The 21389-nt window shown below is 40.0% G+C and overlaps 1 protein-coding gene across 1 annotated transcript in view; it reads left to right on the top strand.

Annotated features, from left to right (window-relative positions):
• PDE11A (phosphodiesterase 11A) overlaps positions 1–21389 on the top strand; it is a 418022-nt gene that overhangs the window by 194974 nt on the left and 201659 nt on the right. The window contains exon 6 of the mRNA XM_040227701.1: positions 14967–15099. Within this exon, the coding sequence (XP_040083635.1) occupies positions 14967–15099 (133 nt within the window). The remainder of the gene's footprint in view (positions 1–14966; positions 15100–21389) is intronic.

The raw sequence follows: 21389 nt of genomic DNA, 5'->3' as shown, positions 1-21389 counted from the left end.
TCATATTCATGAATATGTTATATTACATAGCCAAAGAGACTTTGCAGATGTAACTAAGGTGGTTAATCAATTGATGTTAAAATAGGGAGATTATTCCGGGATTAGCTAGGTGGATACAGTGTAATCACAAACTCTTAAATACAGAACTTTCTCCCAGTTGAGGATTAAAAAGGAAGTTAGATAGGTGGAAATCAGAGAAATTTGAAGTATGAGCAGAATTCAACACATATTGCTGAAAAAAGAAATGACAAGATAATTTAAATGGCCCATTAAAAGCTGATTACTACAAAAGAAGGCAGAAATGAAGAAACAGAGGGACAAAGAGACTTAAGACATGTAGAAAACAAATAACAAAAAAGGTAGATGTAAATTCTACTTTATAAGTAATCATTTTAAATACAAATGAATTAAACACTCCAAACAAAAGGCAAAGACTGGCAGAACAGATACAGTAACATGAGCCCATATAACAACTATATGCTGTTTATTAGAGACATACTTTAGGTTCAAAGACACAAACAGGTTAAAAGTAAAAAGATGAAAATGTATCTACCTCAAACAAATCCTCCCCAAGGTGCCTAATTTGAAGTACAATATGTATTTGAGTGAAAAAGCTCACTTAACCCTCTACATTAAAAAAACTAAGATCATGGCATCTGGTCTCATCACTTCATGGCAAATAGAAGGTGAAAAACATAGAAGCAGTGACAGATTTATTTTCCTGGACTCCAAAATCACTGCGAACAGTGACTGTAGCCATGAAATTAAAAGACATTTACTCCTTGGAAGGAAAGCTATGACAAACCTACACAGCATATTGAAAAGCAAAGACATCACTTCGTCGACAAAGGTCCATATAGTCAAAGCTTTTTTTCTAGTAGTTTTTGGCTTTCTAGTAGTCATATACAGATGGTTTTTCTAGTAGTCATGTACAGATGTGAAACCTGGACCATAAAGAAGACTGAGCACAGAAGAATTGATGCTTTTGAATTGTGCTGGAAAGTATTCTTGAGTCCCTTGGACAGCAAGGAGATAAAACCAGTCAACCCTAAAGGAAATCAGTCCTGAATATTCATTGGAAGGACGGATGCTGAAGCTGAAGCTCCAATACTTTGCCCACCAGATACAAAGAGCTGACTCACTGGAAAGACCCTGACGCAGGAAAAGATTGAAGGCAAGAGGAGAAGAGGGCAGCAGAGGATGAGATGGTTAGAGAGCATCATCAACTCAATGGACGTGAATTTCAGCAAACTCTAGGAGACAGTGAAGAACAGGGAAGCCTGGCGTTCTGCAGTCCATGGGATTGCAAAGAGTCAGGCACAACTTAGTGACTGAACAACAACAAAATGTATTTGAGTGAAGAAGTTCTGAAATGTTTGGGAAAAATCAGTTTCACACAACGCTTATATTTTAAAATAACCAGCATAGGCACTGATTGAGGCCACACACACTGCAAGTGTTAATCAAAAATGTCTCAAATGTCTAAGGTTTTGTTGTGGGTCACAACAATATAATGGATAATGAAATTAATTCTGTGGGTTCAGACAGCAGGTGTGTGTTTTTTTTTTTTTTAAAGAATAGACTAAATCAGAAGTTACATAAATAGCAAAGGTAAGTATAGTTTCAAGAAACATGTTGTAGATATATGTGTGTGTGCATTTGTGTATATCTTTATATACACTAACTAGGTTTGGATATAAAATGTTTACTTTTGCTGTAGGTTGTGATAAAAAGGTTGAAATTCACAGGCTAGGGGATACACAGTGCAATTGGCACAGTTAGGATTTATGGTAAAGATATTAGCAACATTGTCCATGGTAGGAGCAGAATTTCTAATTCCCCAAAGCATCATCAGGATGGCATGCTTTTCAGTGGTAATGTCCAAGCAGGGATGAGTCAATCACACTTCCTGGAAGCACAAGCCCAAAATCATATTCATAATCTAGATAACTGCTGGAGATCACCTCACCTGGGCCAGGTTCATGTCAGAGTTATAAAATGTACACTATGACTGTAAGATACAATGACAGTAAATTGTGATAAAATCCTCATCATACGTAGTCTCTCCAGGCTAATACAGTCTATTCCAAGTTTATTCCTGAAAATGTCACTGCTGCTGGACAAAAACAAAGAACATCTCTAGGAGTCTTGTTTACAAATTCTTGACCCAAGGCTAGAACTCATCCTATAGTTTTGTCTCATTATAGTCACATCTGATGGAAGTCAGTTCCTTCTCGCCTCTCAGAAGATCAGATTTAGGCTGGAAGTCTAAAAGAATGAGTTACAGAGAAGTGAGGAGTGCTAGAAGGAAAAAAATTTATTTATAAAACTAGATTCCACATAAAATTGAAAAGGAAAAGAAAAAAATCAATAAGGCATTGAAACTTGAGTTTCAGTATTTTGACCCCAAAAATGCAATGCAGAAAAACTAATGTTGAGAAGAATCATCAGTTCAGTTCAGTTCAGTTCAGTCGCTCAGTCGTGTCCGACTCTTTGCGACCCCATGAATCGCAGCACGCCAGGCCTCCCTGTCCATCACCAACTCCCGGAGTTCACTCAGACTCGCATCCATCGAGTCAGTGATGCCATCCAGCCATCTCATCCTCGGTCGTCCCCTTCTCCTCCTGCCCCCAATCCCTCCCAGCATCAAAGTCTTTTCCAGTGAGTCAACTCTTCTCATGAGGTGGCCAAAGTACTGGAGTGTCAGCTTTAGCATCATTCCTTCCAAAGAAATCCCAGGGCTGATCTCCTTCAGAATGGACTGGTTGGATCTCCTTGCAGTCCAAGGGACCCTCAAGAGTCTTCTCCAACACCACAGTTCAAAAGCATCAATTCTTCGGTGCTCAGCCTTCTTCACAGTCCAACTCTCACATCCATACATGACTACTGGAAAAACCATAGCCTTGACTAGACGGACCTTAGTCGGCAAAGTAATATCTCTGCTTTTGAATATGCTGTCTAGGTTGGTCATAACTTTTCTTCCAAGGAGTAAGCATCTTTTAATTTCATGGCTGTAATCACAATCTGCAGTGATTTTGGAGCCTCCCAAAATAAAGTCTGACACTGTTTCCACTGTTTCCCCATCTATTTCCCATGGGGTGATGGGACTGGATGCCATGATCTTCATCTCTAGTGTTCTTTAATTTCAGCCTGAATGACAACCTTTAGTATTTCTTCTAGGGCATGTCTGCTGGTAATTAATCTTCTCAGTTCTCGTTTATTTGAAAATGTCTCAACCTCTCTTTTATTTTTAAAGTATAATTTTGCTGGACATACAGTTCTTCCTTAATGGTCTTTCTCTTTGAGCACATTGACTGTGTCATTCAGCTGCCTTCTGGCTTCCATTAGTTTTCAATAGTCTGTTAATGTTATGCCTAGGTGTGGATCCTTGTGAGTTTGTCTTACTTCGATTTTGTTGAGATCCTTAAATGTATAGATTAATGTTTCTTTTGGTCAATACCGAAATCAGGTTGAATATATTCTTCGCAGCCAAAGAAGGAGAAGTTCTATATAGTCAGCAAAAACAAGACTGGGAGCTGACTATGGCTCAGATCATGAACTCCTTAAATTGAAGAAAGTAGGGAAAACCACTAGATTATTCACCTATGACCTAAATCAAAGCCCTTGCGATTGTACAGTGGAAGTGATAGATTCAAGAGATTAGATCTGATAGAGTGCCTGAAGAACTATGGACGGAGGTTCATGACATTGTACAGGAGGCAGGAATCAAGACCATCCCTAAGGAAAAGAAATGCAAAAAGGCAAAATGGTTGTCTGACGAGGCCTTACAAATAGCTGTGAATAGAAGTGAAAGACAAAGGAGAAAAGGAAAGATATACCCATTTGGATACGGAGTTGCAAAGAATAGCAAGGAGAGATAAGAAAGCCTTCCTCAGCAATCAATGCAGAGAAATACAGGAAAGCAATAGAATGGGAAAGACTAGAGATCTCTTCAAGAAAATTTGAGATACCAAGGGAATATTTTATGCAAAGATGGGCACAATATAAGACAGAAATGGTATGGACTTAACAGAAGCAGAAGATATTAAGAAGAGGTGGCAAGAATACACAGAAGAACTATACAAAAAAGATCTTCATGACTCAGATAATCAAGATGTTGTGCTCACTCACCTAGAGCCAGACATCCTGGAATGTGAAGTCAAGTGGGGCTTAGGAAGCATCACTACAAACCAAGCTAGTGGAGGTGATGGAATTTTAGTTGAGCTATTTCAAATCCTAAAAGATGATTCTATGAAAGTGCTGCATTCAATATGCCAACATATTTGGAAAACTCAGCAGTGGCCACGAGATTGGAAAAGATCAGTTTTCATTCCAACCCAAAGAAAGAATGCCAAAGAATGCTCAAACTACCACACAATTGCACTCATCTCATGCTAGCAAAGTAATGCTCAAAATTCTCCAAGCCAGGCTTCAACAGTACGGAAACCGTGAACTTCCAGATGTTCAAGGTGGATTTAGAAAAGGCAGAGGAACCAGAGATCAAATTGCCAACATCCACTGGATCATCAAAAAAGCAAGAGAGTTCCAGGAAAACATCTACTTCTGCTTTATTAACTATGCCAAAGCCTTTGGCTGTGTGGATCACAACAAACTGTGGAAAATTCTGAAAGAGATGGGAATACCAGACCACCTGACCTGCCTTTTGAGAAATCTGTATGCAGGTCAGGAAGCAACAGTTAGAACCGTACATCGAACAATGGACTGGTTCCAAATAGGGAAAGGAGTATGTCAAGGCTGTATATTGTCACCCTGCTTATTTAACTTATATGCAGAGTACATCATGAGAAATGCCAGGCTAGATGAAGCACAAGCTGGAATCAAGATTGTTGGGAGAAATATTAACAGCCTCAAATATGCAGATGATATCACTCTTATGGCAGAAAGCAAAAAAGAACTAAAGAGGCTCCTGATGAAAGTGAAAGAGGAAAGTGAAAAATTTGGCTTAAAACTCAACTTTCAGAAAACTAAGATCATGGCATGTGGTCCCATCACTTCATGGGAAATAGATGGGGAAACAGTGGAAACAGTGTCAGACTTTATTTTTGGGGGCTCCAAAATCACTGCAGATGGTGACTGCAGCCATGAAATTAAAAGATGCATGCTCCAGAAAAGTTATGCCCAACCTAGACAGCATATTCAAAAGCAGAGACATTACTTTGCCAACAAAGGTCCATCTAGTCAAAGCTATGGTTTTTCCAGTAGTCATGTATGGATTGAGAATTGGACTATAAACAGAGCTGAGCACCGAAGAATTGATGTTTTTGAACTGTGGTGTTGGAGAAGACTCTTGAGAGTCCCTTGGACTGCAAGGAGATCCATCCTAAAGGAGATCAGTCCTGGGTGTGCATTGGAAGGACTGATGCTGAAGCTGAAACTCCAATCCTTTGGTCACCTGATACGAAGAACTGACCCATTTGAAAAGACCCTGATGCTGGGAAAGATTGAGGGCAGGAGGAGAAGGGGACGACAGAGGATGAGATGGTTGGGTGGCATTACTGAATCAAAGGACAAGAGTTTGAATAAACTCCAAGAGTTGGCAATGGACAGGGAGGCCTGGCATGCTGCAGTCCATGGGGTCACAAAGAGTCGGACACAACTGAGCAACTGAACTGAACTGACTGAATGTTTATTTTAGTCAAATATGTGCTATTTTCTCCTGTTTCTTCAAATATCTTTTCTTCTCCTTTTCTTGTCTCCTCTCTGTCTGAGACTTCCATTATCCATATGTTTATGTGCTTAAAAGTTGCTAAGACTCTTTTCTTTCATTCTTTTTACTTTCTGTTCCTCAGACCAGATACTCTCTATCTTCAATTAACTTATCTTCAAGTTAAATGATTCTTTTGGCTTCTCACACCTCCTGTTCATCCCTCTTAGTGAATTTTTATTTCAATTATTATAATTTTCAATTCCAGAATTTTTTATTTGGTTCCTTTTTATGATTTTCATCTCTTTATTGATATTATCTATTTGGTGAGACATTTTTCTCATGTTTTTCTTTAGGCTCTTTTGGGAGGGGGCAGGTCAGAGTATGGTTTCCTTTAGTATTTTGAACACATTTATATCAGCAAATTTAAAGTCTTTGTCTGGTAAGTCCAACATCTGGGCTTACTCAAGGAAGTTTCTGTTGATTGCTTTTTTTCCTGTTTATTTTTTTATTTCTCTCTCTCAGTTTAAAACTGAATAATTCAAATGAATACTGGAAATAATATCAGCTCCTGACTCATTCCATCCAGACTTTGCTGTTGTTTATATTTGTTTCTGTTATTGTTGTTTCCGCTATTTGTTGTTTACTGGCTTTCATGAACTATCTTTGTTGTGTGTGGCAGCTGAATTCTCTCCTTAGCTCTGTTGTCAGCTAATGACTTGGGTTGAGGTTTCCTTAAAAAAAAGAAAAAAAGAAGAACCAATATGTCTTCCAGCCTTGCTGAGGGGATCTGTGTGCATGTGTCGGGTACCTTCAATTCTCTGACAGGAAGTTTACTTAGCTTTCACTTTCTGCTTTCACAGAACTTCAAGGTCAACCAGAGGTGGGAGTTTAGGACCTTCTCTGGTCTTTTCTGAGCATACATTCAACTCTATATTTCCAGGAATGTGTCAGAACTTTGCAAATCTCCCTAGTAATATCTTATTCCCATACTTCTTCTTTTAGGTTTTCTGGTCAGCTTCTTGTTAGCTGTAAGTGTTTCTCTGCCAAAAGCAGTTGTGATATTAAACAACTGCTGCCATTTTCCCCCCGATGAATGCTTTGGGATAAAGGGTGTTCTTAGTGAGCAAGCTCAAAGTCAGGTCAAATAAAGAAAAGCTTTATGAGTGGATGTTTCCATGGAGCTGCCAAATAGGTCAAATAATAACAATTCTCTAAGGGTGTGACTTTTGGGGAGCTCCAAACCCATTGTTCCTCTGCCAGTGGCTACTTGGCAACTGGTTTTCACAGCTAGCATGATTATGAGTCTGTTGGTTTTCACCACTACCCCAGAGCTTGAGATAAGGAGATGAGAATAAGGTAAGTTAAAATAACACACAACTTGCTGTCCTTATAGAGATTCAACTGTTTTTCTTGAATGAACATTCTTTGGATTTTTGTAAGCCTCTCTTTAATTTCCTCAGTTTTCAAAAAGTTGATTTTGTCCATTTTTTGCTAGTATTCTCATTCTTTTATGGAGGGACAAATTTTTGTGGGCTTTACCATTTTGGAAAGTCTCTCTGTTCTACTTACCTTCTTTGAAATTTCTCGATTACCTAGAGTAGTAGGTTAGACAAACTTACTGATGTAAGACAGAATACTTCTATAGTATATTATGAATATATTCTCTTTTACTTTCTTGTTCATGGATCTCCTTTCTTTAACTGTACCTCTGCTAGGAAGCATGTGGTAGGTGTTTTGTAGGAATAAAAATGTGATACTTATTCTATTTTCAAGGGATGAAGAAAATCTTTAAAATATTAAACATTAAAATAGCATCATTACCACCATAACCAGTCATCTTTGAAATGTAAGATTTGTGTTGTTGTGTAACTTTCTATAAATGAGAACCTTATGACATTCTTTTTTTTAATTTTTATTTTTACTTTATTTTGCTTTACAATACTGTATTGGTTTTGCCATACATTGACATGAATCAGACACGGATGTGCATGAGTTCCCAATCCTGAACCTCCCTCCCACCCCATATCATCTCTCTGGATCATCCCCGTGCACCAGCCCCAAGCATCCTGTATCCTGTATCGAACATAGACTGGCGATTTGTTTCTTACCTGATAGTATACATGTTTCAGTGCCATTCTCCCAAATCATCCCACCCTCTCCCTCTCCCACAGAGTCTAAAAGTCCGTTCTTTTTGATTGTCTATCATCTGACAAATTCAGGGCTACTGAAACTTATTGTGCCAATATTTAATGTTGCTAGTTGAAAAGTAAAGGATCCAGATGGCTCACCAGCAACTGAGCTCTGAGGCTTCCCCTTGGTGCCAAGGCCGCTTCTTTATCAGGAATCTCCATTGTTAGAGTCATCTAGTTATATCCAACCTCTTTTTCTCACAAAATATAGAGAATGTTATATGGATGGAGTATTGACACTGGAACAATTTATGCCTGACCTGATGCTTTTGAACTGTGGTGTTGAAGAAGATTCTTGAGAGTCCCTTGGACTGCAGGGAAATCCAGTCAGTCCATCCTAAAGGAGATCAGTCCTGGGTGTTCTGAAACTCCAATGCTTTGGCCACCTGATGCAAAAAGCTGACTCATTTGAAAGGACCCTGATGCTGGGAAAAATTGAAGGCAGGAGGAGAAGGGGACGACAGAGGATGAGATGGTTGGATGTCATTACTGACTCAAAGGACATGAGTTTGAGTAAACTCCAGGAGTTGGCAATGGATAGGGAGGCCTGGTGTGCTGCGGTTCATGGGGTCACAAAGAATTGGACATGACTGAGCGACTGAACTGTGCAGGGATCATATCACTTTGATATTTCTGGGCTTATATGGCCCCAAATCCCCCTCCCCAAATATAACCCTATTTTATAAATAACCTCCATGGCAGTAGTAATGTATGTGTCTATACCCCATTTGCATAATGCTAATTATAATAATCAAACATCAGTGAGGGAGAGGCAATATTTCTAATAAACTTTTGTGTCTTCCAAAAATCTTAGGAAACTCAAGGAAACATTTCCCAAACATCTAGCTCTCACTTCTCAAATATATTTTAGTTATTTTTTTCTTTTTCCTGACTTAGAATATGAAGACTAAATGAAAGACAGACCTTCTCATTACCCTATTTATTTTGGATCAGTGGTCTTATCACTTTAGTAAGACTGTCACAGAGAAGGATAAAAGCTATAAAAAACATTCCATGAAAACAAGGCACATGAAGAAGTAGTGAGATCAAACATAAAATAGAAGCCTGTACAGGTCAGCTGTCCCCTATATTGATGCCACACAGTAAACAGAATCATAGCAATTTGAAAGCCTTAATGATTGGTTTTTTTATGCTTTACTCTCTCATTTTTTTAGGTCTCTCATTTAACATGCCTTAGTTAATATTTTAATGCACTGAGTCCACTTCTTTCTTGCTGTGTAGACATATGCTTAGGACTTGTGGGGAGATATGCTCTCAATCCAGAGCAGATGGGTGGAGGTGCCCACAGGAGCCCCAAAGAGAGATGTGATAGGGCTACTTGACACATCTAGATGGATAGAATTTTAACCTTATCCTTTATTGTCAACAGTTTTACCAGCTAGCATATTTTTACTTCGGCACCCCTCCAAATCTGACAACAATGCCACAGCCAAAAAACAGTAACATCTTTCCTGTCCCAGTAGATAAACAGACTACACCTCACCTAGTGTTTTTAATAAATGAAGACTCTTTGGGCTACAAGGAACTAATAGTGAGAGCTTTCTATGTGCTATGCATTATTCAACATTATATTATGGTATCCTCAAGACAACCCTGTAACATGGGTTGTATTTCCCCTAATTTCTGTTATGGAAACTAACAGTCAGAGTTATTAAAATTTGATCTGTAGTCTCATAGCAAGGAAATGTTGGGCCAAGATACAAAGAAAAACAAAAAACAGAAACAAACCCCCCAAACCCAGATTCGCTCAGCTGTGAAACCAAGCAGTTGTCACTACCTGATACTAAATTGTAAACGCCAACTACTCACAGTAATGCCGTCTGACACCCAGCTGAGAGGTGCAAGACGCTTCCCAAAATGACACCAACTCCTTGGAGTGATAAATCTCATCATTCCCATTGTACAACTTGAGGAAATGAAGGGCAGAAAATGTGTTATTTGGTTTCCATGTCTTAATTTCTGATAACACAATGCCTAAAATGAGAAATACAAGTGTAATGAAGTGTCCTCAAGATAGACCATAATTAACAAGTTCAGGTCATGATAAAATTCAGGAAGGTCTGCAACTTAGAGCATCTTCCTCTCCCACCACAGTATAACAACTGACAGGCTGGTTCTACTTGCTAATTAAGTTCTCTCCCATTACCTTTTATATCTAAGACTTCTTTGGTAACCTTCAAAGATATACTGAGGGCAGTAGGAAATTATTAATGTCCTAGATCTAGGCATTTGAGATTCTCCTGCTGGGGTCCTAGCTTTGAGTTCAACTGATATTGACTTAGTTCCTTAATCTCCTAATTAAAAGACAACTTCAAATAATGTTGCACAGCTCAAAGCTTCAGGAAGGACCCAGAGACAGACAGGCTTACTTGAGAAGAAAAAATAAAGGCATTTCTCTTTGTGAACCAAAAGTTCAGACTGACCTCCGGTCAATGGAGCAAGATGGAAACTAGTACCAGGTACAAGGTGTAGATTAAAAAGCAGTTTAGCATAAAAAAGAAATTTCTGTCTGAAAGAGTTCTTGGTGTTCCTGATTCTTCATCTCTCTGAATCCTACGCCCACTGTATAATACTCAGCCTATCAGAGGGCAATCGATAATCAGTCATGACCTGAAAATAAGAAAACAGATTGTGTCTATGTTGAAACTTCTATCCCTTACCCAATGGTCTATTTTTAGTTAATGGTCACAGTTGGTTTTTTTTAATGATTGTTAACACATCAAGGAGAGTGTTAGTTCAATCTTGCAAATGTTAAATTTGAGATGTCTGTGGATAACCAGGAGGAAATGTCCAGAAAGTGCTTAGATGCATACGTAGGGAACTTAGGACTCAATGGGCTGCTGACATGTGTGTGGGAACCATAAGTATCAGTGTGGTTGTGTTTGTGCATGGAACCACACAATATAGAGGCTGGCCTCTTCTATTAGAGCCGTAGTTGTCACTTCTGCCATTTAGTCTAAGTTTTAGCTCTACTATTCATTACACCAGTACAGAAAACCTCACACTTCTAAAGCTTGAGTCCTGTTGTGGTGTTGTCTGAATTGCTTTTTCCTTCTTTCTCTGCCAGATGACTCTTACTTATCCTCCTTATAAGATCAGCTTATACTAAATTCCTTTGTGAAGTAGTTCCCAAATATCATTCCCAGCCTAGACAGAACTGATCCTTCTTTTCTCTGTTCCCATAATGTCTTTACATCTTCATTTAGGGCATCACAATCCATTGTCATTGCTTGTGAGCTTCCTGAAGGTGGGGCCTCTTTAGTTTCTGTCTATATCTCCTTCTGTACAGGTAGGGGAAGGGGCTGAGGAGACCATATGTATATAGATGGGTTCCCATGTATCAATTCCCTTTTGTCAGAAAAAAAGAAAAGACCCTTATAGATCATTTCATTCAAGATTCACTTATGACTTTCCAGCATTTTGCAGCAGCCCAACTAATGGTCATTCTTGAAAGAGTGAAGTATCGGGAGTCTCTAGGAAAGACAAGTCCCATCACTTCATGGCTAATAGAAGGGGGAAAAGTGGAAACAGTGTCAGATTTTCATTTCTTGGGCTCCAAAATCACTGTTGGCAGTAACTGCAGCCATGAAATTAAAGGACGCTTGCTCCTTGGAAGAAAAGCTATGACAAACCTAGACAGTGTATTAAAAAGCAGAGACATTACTTTACTGATAAAGGTCCATATAGTCAAAGCTATGGTTTTTCTGGTAGTCATGTACGATGTGAGAGTTGGATTGTAAGAAAGCTGAGCACAGAATAATTGATGCCTTTGAATTGTGCTGCAAAAGACTCTTGAGAGTCTCTTGGACTACAGGGAGATCAAACCAGTCAATCCTAAAGGAAATCAGTCTCTCTGATTTTGAGAACAAAACCATCAATACAGACACAGTCTAATGATTTACATTATTTTATTCAGATATTTTGTCTTCTCATTTAGAGACTCATTTTGAGAGTTAATTCTAAAAAATAGTCTTACATTTATTTTCATACAGTTTTTTATGTTTGAACCTTTAGCTGAGAGAGGTTTTTCAGACAATTAAACTTGGTGAAGTTCCTTGTCCTGGGGTATTTTATCTGTCTGATTTGTTTTACTTGTATCGATTTCTCTCCTACGCTGCTTGGCACCTTGTTGACCTTGATGTTTATATTTACTCACTGGGCCTCATTTCAGGGACAGCCACATTTCAGGAATTATGTGTTTTGTGTAATAGGACAATTCTCTTTTATCCCTCCACAGTCAGTTTGTTTAAGCTCATGAAGTTGTCTGAGTCAGTGTGAGTCTCACACTTGGAATCGAGATACCACTGAGGAGGAGGAATCAAACTGTAGCGCTTCACAGGAAACTCACTGAAAAACCCAAGCTTCCTATGCACCTGGTCCTAGTAAAATACAAGCTAAAGGATTTCTTTACTATTTTCTTGTTCCTTTAAACAAATCTTGATCTTAACTCTTTAAAGAGTTAAAATAAACTAACTGGTTATTTTGCAGTTATACACATGGCAACTGAGATCCACTGAGCTACCACAATCTCATCTGCACTCACAGCCTACGGAGGAATCAAATTTTTGATGTGTTTCCAAACTGCAGTGAATCTCCTTAGATTGATTGTGAAAGTGTTAGTGACTTAGTCATGTCCAACTGTTTGCGACCCACCAGGCTCCTCTGTCCATGGAATTCTCTAGACAAGAATATTGGAGTGGGTTGCCATGTCCTACTCAAGGGTATCTTCCCAACCCAAGGATCAAACCCCAGTCCCTTGCATTGCTGGACTCCCTGGTGGCTCAGATGGGAAAGAGTCATCCTGCAATGCAGGAGACACAGGTTCAACCCCTGGGTTGGGAAGATCCCCTGGAGAAGGAAATGGCAACCCACTCCAATATTCCTGCCTGGAGAATTTCATGGACAGAGGAGCCTGATGGGCTACAGTCCATGGAGTTGCAAAGAGTCAGACACGACTGAGTGACTGACAGTTTCACTTTCAGTCTTGCATTGCAGGCAGATTCTTTACCATCTGAACCGTCAGGGAAGCCCTTAGATTGATTATGGCCCCAACCGACCTTCCTCTGTTCTCAGATCCCTGCTTAGCCTCCCCCAACCCCTGCATATCTTTCTCATTTCCTTCCCTAGCTCATCCCCAGGGTCCTACCACAACTCTTCTCACCACACAGTAGGTCAGCACTTTCTACACTGTTTCATCACAGAAGATGGAAAAAAAAAAATATGGTACACCAGCAGCACAGAATGAATCAACTGATTGATGAATCTCTGCAAGAAATGATCAGCATTCAGCCACACCCTTTTGTAAACTGACAAATGACTTCATTAAATTGGATCCTTATATCAGGTCCCTTTTCATGTTTCTTCCTGTTTTCTGCTTTCATTGCAGCACAATGTGAAATTTCACTTCTCATGGAAACATGGACTTTTTTTGTTGTTCTTTTGCTTGTTTGAGAAAATAAAGAGCTTGTCTTCTCTTTGAAGTCCTCAGTCTTTTTACCTCTTTGATTTAGCCACCACCAGAGAAATTCACCTCTGTTTTTTATTAATGCTTTCATTTTCAGCTGGAGATCCATAAGGAATAAGTTTATGTACAAGTAACATTTAATATGCAATAAGGACTGAATAACAAGCATCACAAATCCATGTTGAACTTATCAGACGCAGACCAACGGTCATTACAGATGAGATGTATTAATGGTGGTAAATAATGTCTGTGCTTCCCTCTCATTTACATATCCAGTGGATGCTCCATGCCAGTTCCTGGCATTCCCAGTACAGCACAAATTCCACACAGACACATTATTGCATAATAACAATGACTGGCTCAGATGGTAAAGCGTCTCCCTACAATGCGGGAGACCCAGGTTCAATCCCTGGGTCAGGAAGATCTCTTGGACAAGGAAATGGCACCCCACTCCGGTACTCTTGCCTGGAAAATCCCATGGATGGAGGAGCCTGGTAGGCTACAGGCCATGGGGTCGCAAAGAGTCGGACACGACTGAGCGACTTCACTTTCACTTTCTATGTACAGAACTTAGTGTTTTTCTTATGTACACTGCAGCTTTGATTAAAAAGTCAATAGAGTTATTATTCTTACTATACTACATTCATTAACATCTTCAGGAACCCAGGGTTCCACAGAATGTAGTTTGAAAAGCATTTCCCTGTACACTTACATTCATTTACATAATTTCAATTATTACTGGCCACGCCATAAACCTAACATCCTCCAGGAAATCTTCCTTGATGTTGCTAATTTGAACAGTACTCCAGTTTGTATTTCTGCAGCACTGGGCAGTGCTCAGTAGGTACAGGAGGAAGAAATGATGGAAGGGAGGGATGAAGTGGGGAACCTTACTAATTCTTATGGCATTTATGTGAATTTGACCTTTGTAGTGAAAGGGGCACAGAGGAACGTTAACAAAATCATTTAACATAAAATTCCTTGTTAAAATCATACATGGATATATTTTAAATTATTAATGTCAAGGGTAGGGTTAAAACATTTCTCAGTAAGATTTTGTAAGTAGGAAATGTATTTTTGTTAAGAAATATACTCTGACACTACAAAAAATGGCTACAGAACACTAAGATGGAGTCTAGACATGCTCTTTTGCTACACTTAAACTTCTGTAAATTTTCAATTTATTTCTGAATTCTTCCTCACTCTTGGGTTTCATTTTCCCTACTATTAAGCATCTAGTCTGCTCTGTTAAGAGGTGTGGGCTTAGGAGGGTGAGTGTAATTTATTATGCCGTGGCATTGACATCTTATTGTCAATTTTGGTCATTTCTGGATTATCTGTTCTACCTCTGCCTGCTTTGGGGACTAAATAAAACCTAGAGTTGTCCTCTAGATCTTAAAGAATCTATCATTTCTACCCATAGAGCTGATTATTTTACAAGATAGCAGGTAAGTCATTTTGACGTAGCTGCTGCTAATTACCTTGCTATTGTTCTGTGACTAAGGCCACATGCCCCTTCTTAATGACGATGGATAGTCCTACTACAGGAGTGCTTTTACAGGTTAGCTTTCGGGTAAACTGATGTTTTTCTCTTTTCTTTCTGCCTGCCTTGGTGTTCTGATAGTTTCAAAGAAAGCATGGAGAAATCATCGTACTCTGACTGGCTAATAAATAACAGTGTTGCCGAGCTAGTGGCTTCCACGGGCCTTCCAGTGAACATCAGTGATGCCTACCAGGATCCCCGCTTTGATGCCGAGGTAAGAGGAGGCCTCTGGTTGCAGTTTTAAGGTTCTGTTGTCACCCTGTGGATGCATTGCTGGCCAGAGCCCCAAAGGAACATCATGCAAATCCACAGCAACTCCTGAGCGGACTGGCAGTTCTTCTGAATCTTTCCCCTGTGATCTGACTTTCCGCATCGCCTACTGCTGACTGACAGGCTTCCCTTGTGGCTCAGCTGGTAAAGAATCCCCCTGCAATGCAGGAGACCCTGGTTCGATTCCTGGGTGGGGAAGATCTGCTGGAGAAGGGATAGGATACCCACTCCAGTATTCTTGGACTTCCCTTGTGGCTCAGCTGGTAAAGAATCCCCCTGCAATGCAGGAGACCCTGGTTCGATTCCTGGGTTGGGAAGATCTCCTGGAGAAGGGAAAGGCTACCTACTCTAGTATTCTGGTCTGGAGAATTCCATGGGCTGTAAAATCAATGGGGTTGCAAAGAGTCAGACACAACTGAGTATAAATGCTGTGTTTGACAGGAAATCTTCCTTTCTCTACCCTGATTTGTGGCAAAATGGCTATATAGTTTCCACAATGCATTTTACACACCTCTGAACTTTATATAGTTGAATTATACTGTATGTATTCTTCTGTGTCTTGCTTTTTCATTCAGTGTATGTTCCTGAGTTACATGTGTGTGTAATTCATTCATTTATTTTCACTGCTGCTAAGTATTCCACTGTATGAATCAGCATCATTTTTAAAATCCATTATGGTGTTGATGGACATTCGGATTCAGTGTTTCACTGTTACACACATAACTACAAAGACACTCTTAACTCTCTAGCCTGGTGCTCTTTCACTATGAGGAACATTTTATATTAAACATGTAGTCAAACCCATGCAATTAAATATATTCAGGCACATTTTATATTAATCATAGTTTATGTTAAACAATGAAATGGTTAGTAATAAAAATGTGTATGTAACATAAGTATTTCCCAATAGATATTAGAACAGCTACCATATTTTAAAAGATTGCTCCCAAGGAATGGTACGTTGGCTTCTGTTACTGTTTAATGTTAATTATGTAGGCATGCATTGTGCTGATGTGCAGAATATATTAAGACAATGTAGATTCTGACTTGGCAGAAGTTTAATTCTAAGGTAGTATAGAGTATCATATAGATAAATTTACATGAACTCATAAAATGCCTCCACGTGTGTGTGTGTGTGGTGTGTATTCAATAAATTAGGAGATTAAATTACTAGGTTACCAAGCTAAGGTCTGAATAGTAGCAGGAGTATTATGGTGACGATGGTGATGAGTTACGTGTTCCAGGCAAGACTGAGAGCATGAGGAGTCTGGGAACAGAGATGAGTTAACATAGCTGGAGGGCCGGGGAGATGAGGCGGGAGGAGAAAGCAGGGGCCAGATCATCCAGAGGCTTTGACAGACGTGTTAAGAAGTTTGAGTATTTATCATGAGCAAGGGGAATCAGTAGTCAAGTAGTCAATGAGGGAGAAGAAGGAGGTATGCTTTAGAAAGATCACACTGGCTGAAGAACAGAGGCTAGATTGCTAATGATAACTGAACATTTAATTGGAAGTGAGAGTTAGTCCTGGTTTCTCAGACTCCACTTTCACTTTTCACTTCCATGCATTGGAGAAGGAAATGGCAAACCACTCCAGTGTTCTTGCCTGGACAATCCCAGGAACGGGGGAGCCGTCTATGGGGTCGCACAGAGTCGGACATGACTGAAGCGACTTAGCAGCAACAGCAGCAGCAGCAGCAGCAGCAGCAGCTCAGACTCCAAAGCCCAGCCTCTGGATCCTGCCCTGTGCTGTCTCCAGTGTCTAGGGTGGGATGCAACAATGGTGGGGAGGTTGGACTGCAGGTCAAATTGATAACTTCATTCAGATCTTTGCAGATCTCTTCCTGGGCTTCCCAGGTGGCACAGTGGTAAAGAATCTGCCTTTCAGTGCAGGAGCAGCAGATGTGGGTTCGATCCCTGGTAACCCACTCCAGTCTTTTCGCCTGGAAATCCCATGGACAGAGAAGCCTGACAGGCTACAGTCCACGGGGTCACAACGAGTCGGACGTGACTGAGTGACTGAACCTGGCATGGAAAGTTTAAATTCCTGAAATGTATGTTTCTGTAGCTGCCTAGAATTCTCTTCCCCCAGGTCACATCTACTATGTATTTTCTATTTATTCTCCAGCATCTAGCTGCGATGCCTGTATCTTGGACATCCTTCCGTGAGCTCCCTGTCTGTGTTGGGTGTCTCCATTGTGCTCCCTTAGCCACCCCAATGCTAACCACCCTCTGGCTAGCTTCAGCTCTGATACATTATTTCTGAGCTTTGAGATACCATCCTTGGGAGAGTAGACAATCGAGAACTTCTTTAGGTCTACTTCTGTAAAGAAAAACACCACCAACCTTGGTTCTGTGAGTAGCAAAGCAGAAATGATTTATAGTGTCAATATATGTGTTAACATTATGATTGGGTTAGGACTGATGTTATAAAGTTTTGCCTTTTGCTGTGCTTCTTTCCTTCTTGATTTCAGAATGCTGAACAATAGATTTGTAAACACGCAGTTTTATGAAGAAATGATCTCAGTATTCTATTATTAACATCAGTAGTACTGAACAAACTGAAAGGCTCACTATAGGAAAAAAACAGTTAATTGCCCATTCGTTACAAAGTCAATATATTATATTGGATAGTTAAGAGATGATGGTTGATTCTTACCCCAAATTATAGTGCCAGGTTTGGTATGGATTGCTATTATTCTGCTGTTAGCTTTGGACCAAAAGTCAAATTCTGGGGAAGCAAAAAGGGTCAACATATTTACACCATTTAAAAAGTTGGTTCATAAGGCATATGCAAAAGTATAATAAAACATGATGAAGCTTCCCAATAAAACATGATAGAGTAAATGCCCACTACCCAATTTAAGAGAAAGAACTTGATCATCACTTCTGAATCCTTGTATTGATCTTCCTTAATTCAATCTCCTTTATTTCCCACACAGAGGTAAACCATTATCCTAATTTGAATTTAACAATTTTTTGCTTTTATATATAGTTTCATTGGGGCTGCCCAGTGGCTTTTTGATAAAAATCTGCCTGCCAATGCAGGAGACATGAGTTCAATCTCTGGGGTTGGGAAGATCCCCTGGAGAAGGAAATGGCAACCCACTCCAGTAATCGTGCCTGAGAAATCCCATGGACAGAGGAGCTTGGCAAGCTACAGTCCATGGGGTTGCAAAAGAGTTGCACACGACTTAGCAACTAAACAACAATAGTTTCATCATGTAGGTTTTATATATTACATTTTTTACATGTTATTACATGTTTTGCACATCTCTGAACTTTATACGAATTGAATTATGCTGGATGTCTTCTTCTGTGGCTTGCTGTTTCAAATTCAGTATAAATTCCTGAATCAAGCGCACTTGTAATTTGTTCATTTGTTTTCAGTGCTGGTAAGTGTTCCACTGCATGAATGTGTCGCTTCATCCACTATCGTGCTGATGGACATTTGCATAATGTTATATGCATAACTACATTCTTGGCCATTCCTGTCCATACCTCCAGGTACACACGTGCAAGAGCTCTTCTAGCATCTGTACCTGGGAGAGTGACCTGCTCAGTCTCAGGCTATCTCCACCTTTAACAGGAGAATAAAAAGCTCTTGCCCAATCATTGCCCTTTTTCCTTTTGAAAAATAGCATATGTAGCAAAAAATAATTAGTATCTCAAGAATACTTCTTGCTAATACCATACAGTGAGCCTGAATATCCCATATCCTTATGTCTACAAGGCAGACTCATCACATCTCTTCCTGATTAGCGATTTACAGTCAATTTACATTTTCCTCCACACTTACAGCCCATTCCAATATAAGACAGCCTGCTCGCTCATTTACAAAAAAGAACAATTTGGGCTCTTGGGCAGAGATGCAACAGTTAGTTCTATGGGATTGAACATAAAAATTTCATGCTCTGATCCAGTAGTTAGAGGCAATGATGTCTGAAGACAGTAAACTGTGGTAGGTTAAGTAGTGACCATTTTGTGAAATCACTTTCTTTCCTATGATAAAATAAAGCAAGTACCTAGGCCACCATTGTTTCTTGGCCTTCCCCCTAAAAGGCTTTCGACCTGCCGCACAACTAATACCAATTTTAAATGCAAATCTGGCAATATATCATGATTTCTACATGTTCTCTTTGAGTGGTCCTGAAATTTAAAATTCCTTATGTTTCCTTTCTCATGTGGAGGAGGAAAATTGGAAAGAATTAATCAATGCAGATAGAGGTGAAAGAGAGTGCAAACTCTGCCTAAATAGATTTGTCCTACAAATGTATGTGTGTTACGGTGTCTGTGTTATGTATCATACCAGGAAAAGAGAATTATTTATCTGCTTAGGCTTCCTCCCTTTTCAAGAATATTTTGCTTCACTGATCGGTGTCAACTGCTTGTGTTAATGATGAATGAAACAGAGCCACAGTGCTCTCCCCCAAGAGGCTAAGAGGCATGAACCTTCTCCTTTCAAAGCCTGATGTAAGATGGTATAGATCATAACATAAAGACCATCAATTCAGGTAATTTCTTTCGTTAACATAGTATTTTCCCCAAGGTAAAAAAAATACTAAGGCAAAATGGAATTGTTTCACCCTTTCACTAAAGGTAGTTCTAGGATTATCTTAGAGGTAGAGGGTACCTTTTAGAACTGTGCTCTCTTCTTGCAAAAGTTTGAGTCCTCTCTTCTTAAGTCTGGTACATGGGTCCATAGTTTTTCCCAATAATTACAATAAGTCATTGTTTATCAGTGGTAGAATATAAGGAAATCATTTTTTTAATATAGGATTAATGGATTATCTCCAGCAGGTATCTCCACTGGAGAAAGCATGTGCTTTTCTATTCTCTACATTACTGACTTCCCCAAATAATTTGAAGCTGGTTAACAAAAATGATAATTTGCAGAGAAGTTTCATGGGGAATCCTTTGCAAAGCATTTCCTATTTTTTTCTTACAGATTTTCTCAACATAAGTCTATTCTGAGCACTGGTATCTATCCTACTTTTCTCAGTGGCTCACTGGGTAATCCTGGCCATTTGGATTCTCTTCACTGAACATGAATAAGGACCCCAATCATTAGTAGTGAACTGGAATAGAGCTTCCCTAGTGGATTGGCCTTATTTCTGGCATTTCATACTGTAGATACATCAACTTGCAGTTCATATAAATATTAGAGATTTCTTTAATTTACAAGTGAAGAAGCAGAGGCTCAGAGAGCTGAAGTGACTTGCCTGAGCCCACACAGCTTCCTTGAGACAGGGCGCAGAACAGCCTGTGGACCTTGTGGTCCCTAGTTCCCTCCTCTCTCCCTAGGTGGCCTCTCCGGGGGACCAGCTACTCAGGGGCTGCCTGGAAAGCAGGGTTGCCACTCTGTCATTTCTCTCTCCACAGAGATGTGAACTTGTGGCCAGCAGACCAACCTTTTTGTCCCATCTGCCCCAGTCACCAGCTGGGTAGGCTTAGGCATACTACTTTTATACATATTGTAGCATATACAATTCGATATAAATGTTTTATAAATCATGCTTATGGTTATACTCCTATAACTATATAAATATTTAAATGTCAGGTGAAGATTTTAATCTGGCTGAGGACTAGGATTTTGGTTCTGAGGGAGTGCTGGAGGTAGGTGCTTTCTCTAAATGAGAACATCTTTACACGCAACCACAGATGAGTAGATCTTAATCATGGACAAACCAACGTGAATGGCCTCTTCCTCCAGAGTCACAGTGGGGAAGAAGAGGAAAGTCTCTAGCTAAAGAGAGGAATAAAGCATGATTGTTCATGGGCATTCAAGAAGAGATGGTGGCAATAATCTGATGATTTGTAGGTCTTCAAGAAAGCCAGGTCTTTACCTGGCTGGCCAGAGAAGAACAATAGCATGTGTTAGCTACAGAGATGGACAAAGCTGGACACATGCTCTGTGGCCCGTGCGGGGATGTTCACCCTATCCTCCCACACAGGAGGGAGGCTGGCTCTTCACAAGAGTGGCTGGCCAGTTTTCCAGGGGCCAGGCTACCTATGCACATTGTTGTTGTTTAGTTGCTAAGTCATGTCCGACTCTTTTGTGACCCCATGATCTGTAGCCTTCCAGGCTCCTCTGTCCATGGGATTCCCCAGACAAGAATATTGGAGTGGGTTCCCATTTCCTTCTCCAGGAGATCCTCCCGACCCAGGGAACAAATCTGCATCTCCTGCATTGCAGGCAGACTCTACCACGGAGCAACCAGGGAAGCCCACCTATGC

The sequence above is a fragment of the Oryx dammah genome, unplaced genomic scaffold (assembly GCF_014754425.2).
Source record: "Oryx dammah isolate SB20612 unplaced genomic scaffold, SCBI_Odam_1.1 HiC_scaffold_27, whole genome shotgun sequence".
Taxonomy (NCBI): domain Eukaryota; kingdom Metazoa; phylum Chordata; class Mammalia; order Artiodactyla; family Bovidae; genus Oryx; species Oryx dammah.
Note: the sequence above shows the minus strand (reverse complement) of the source record. Positions and strands in the feature narration are given on the sequence as shown.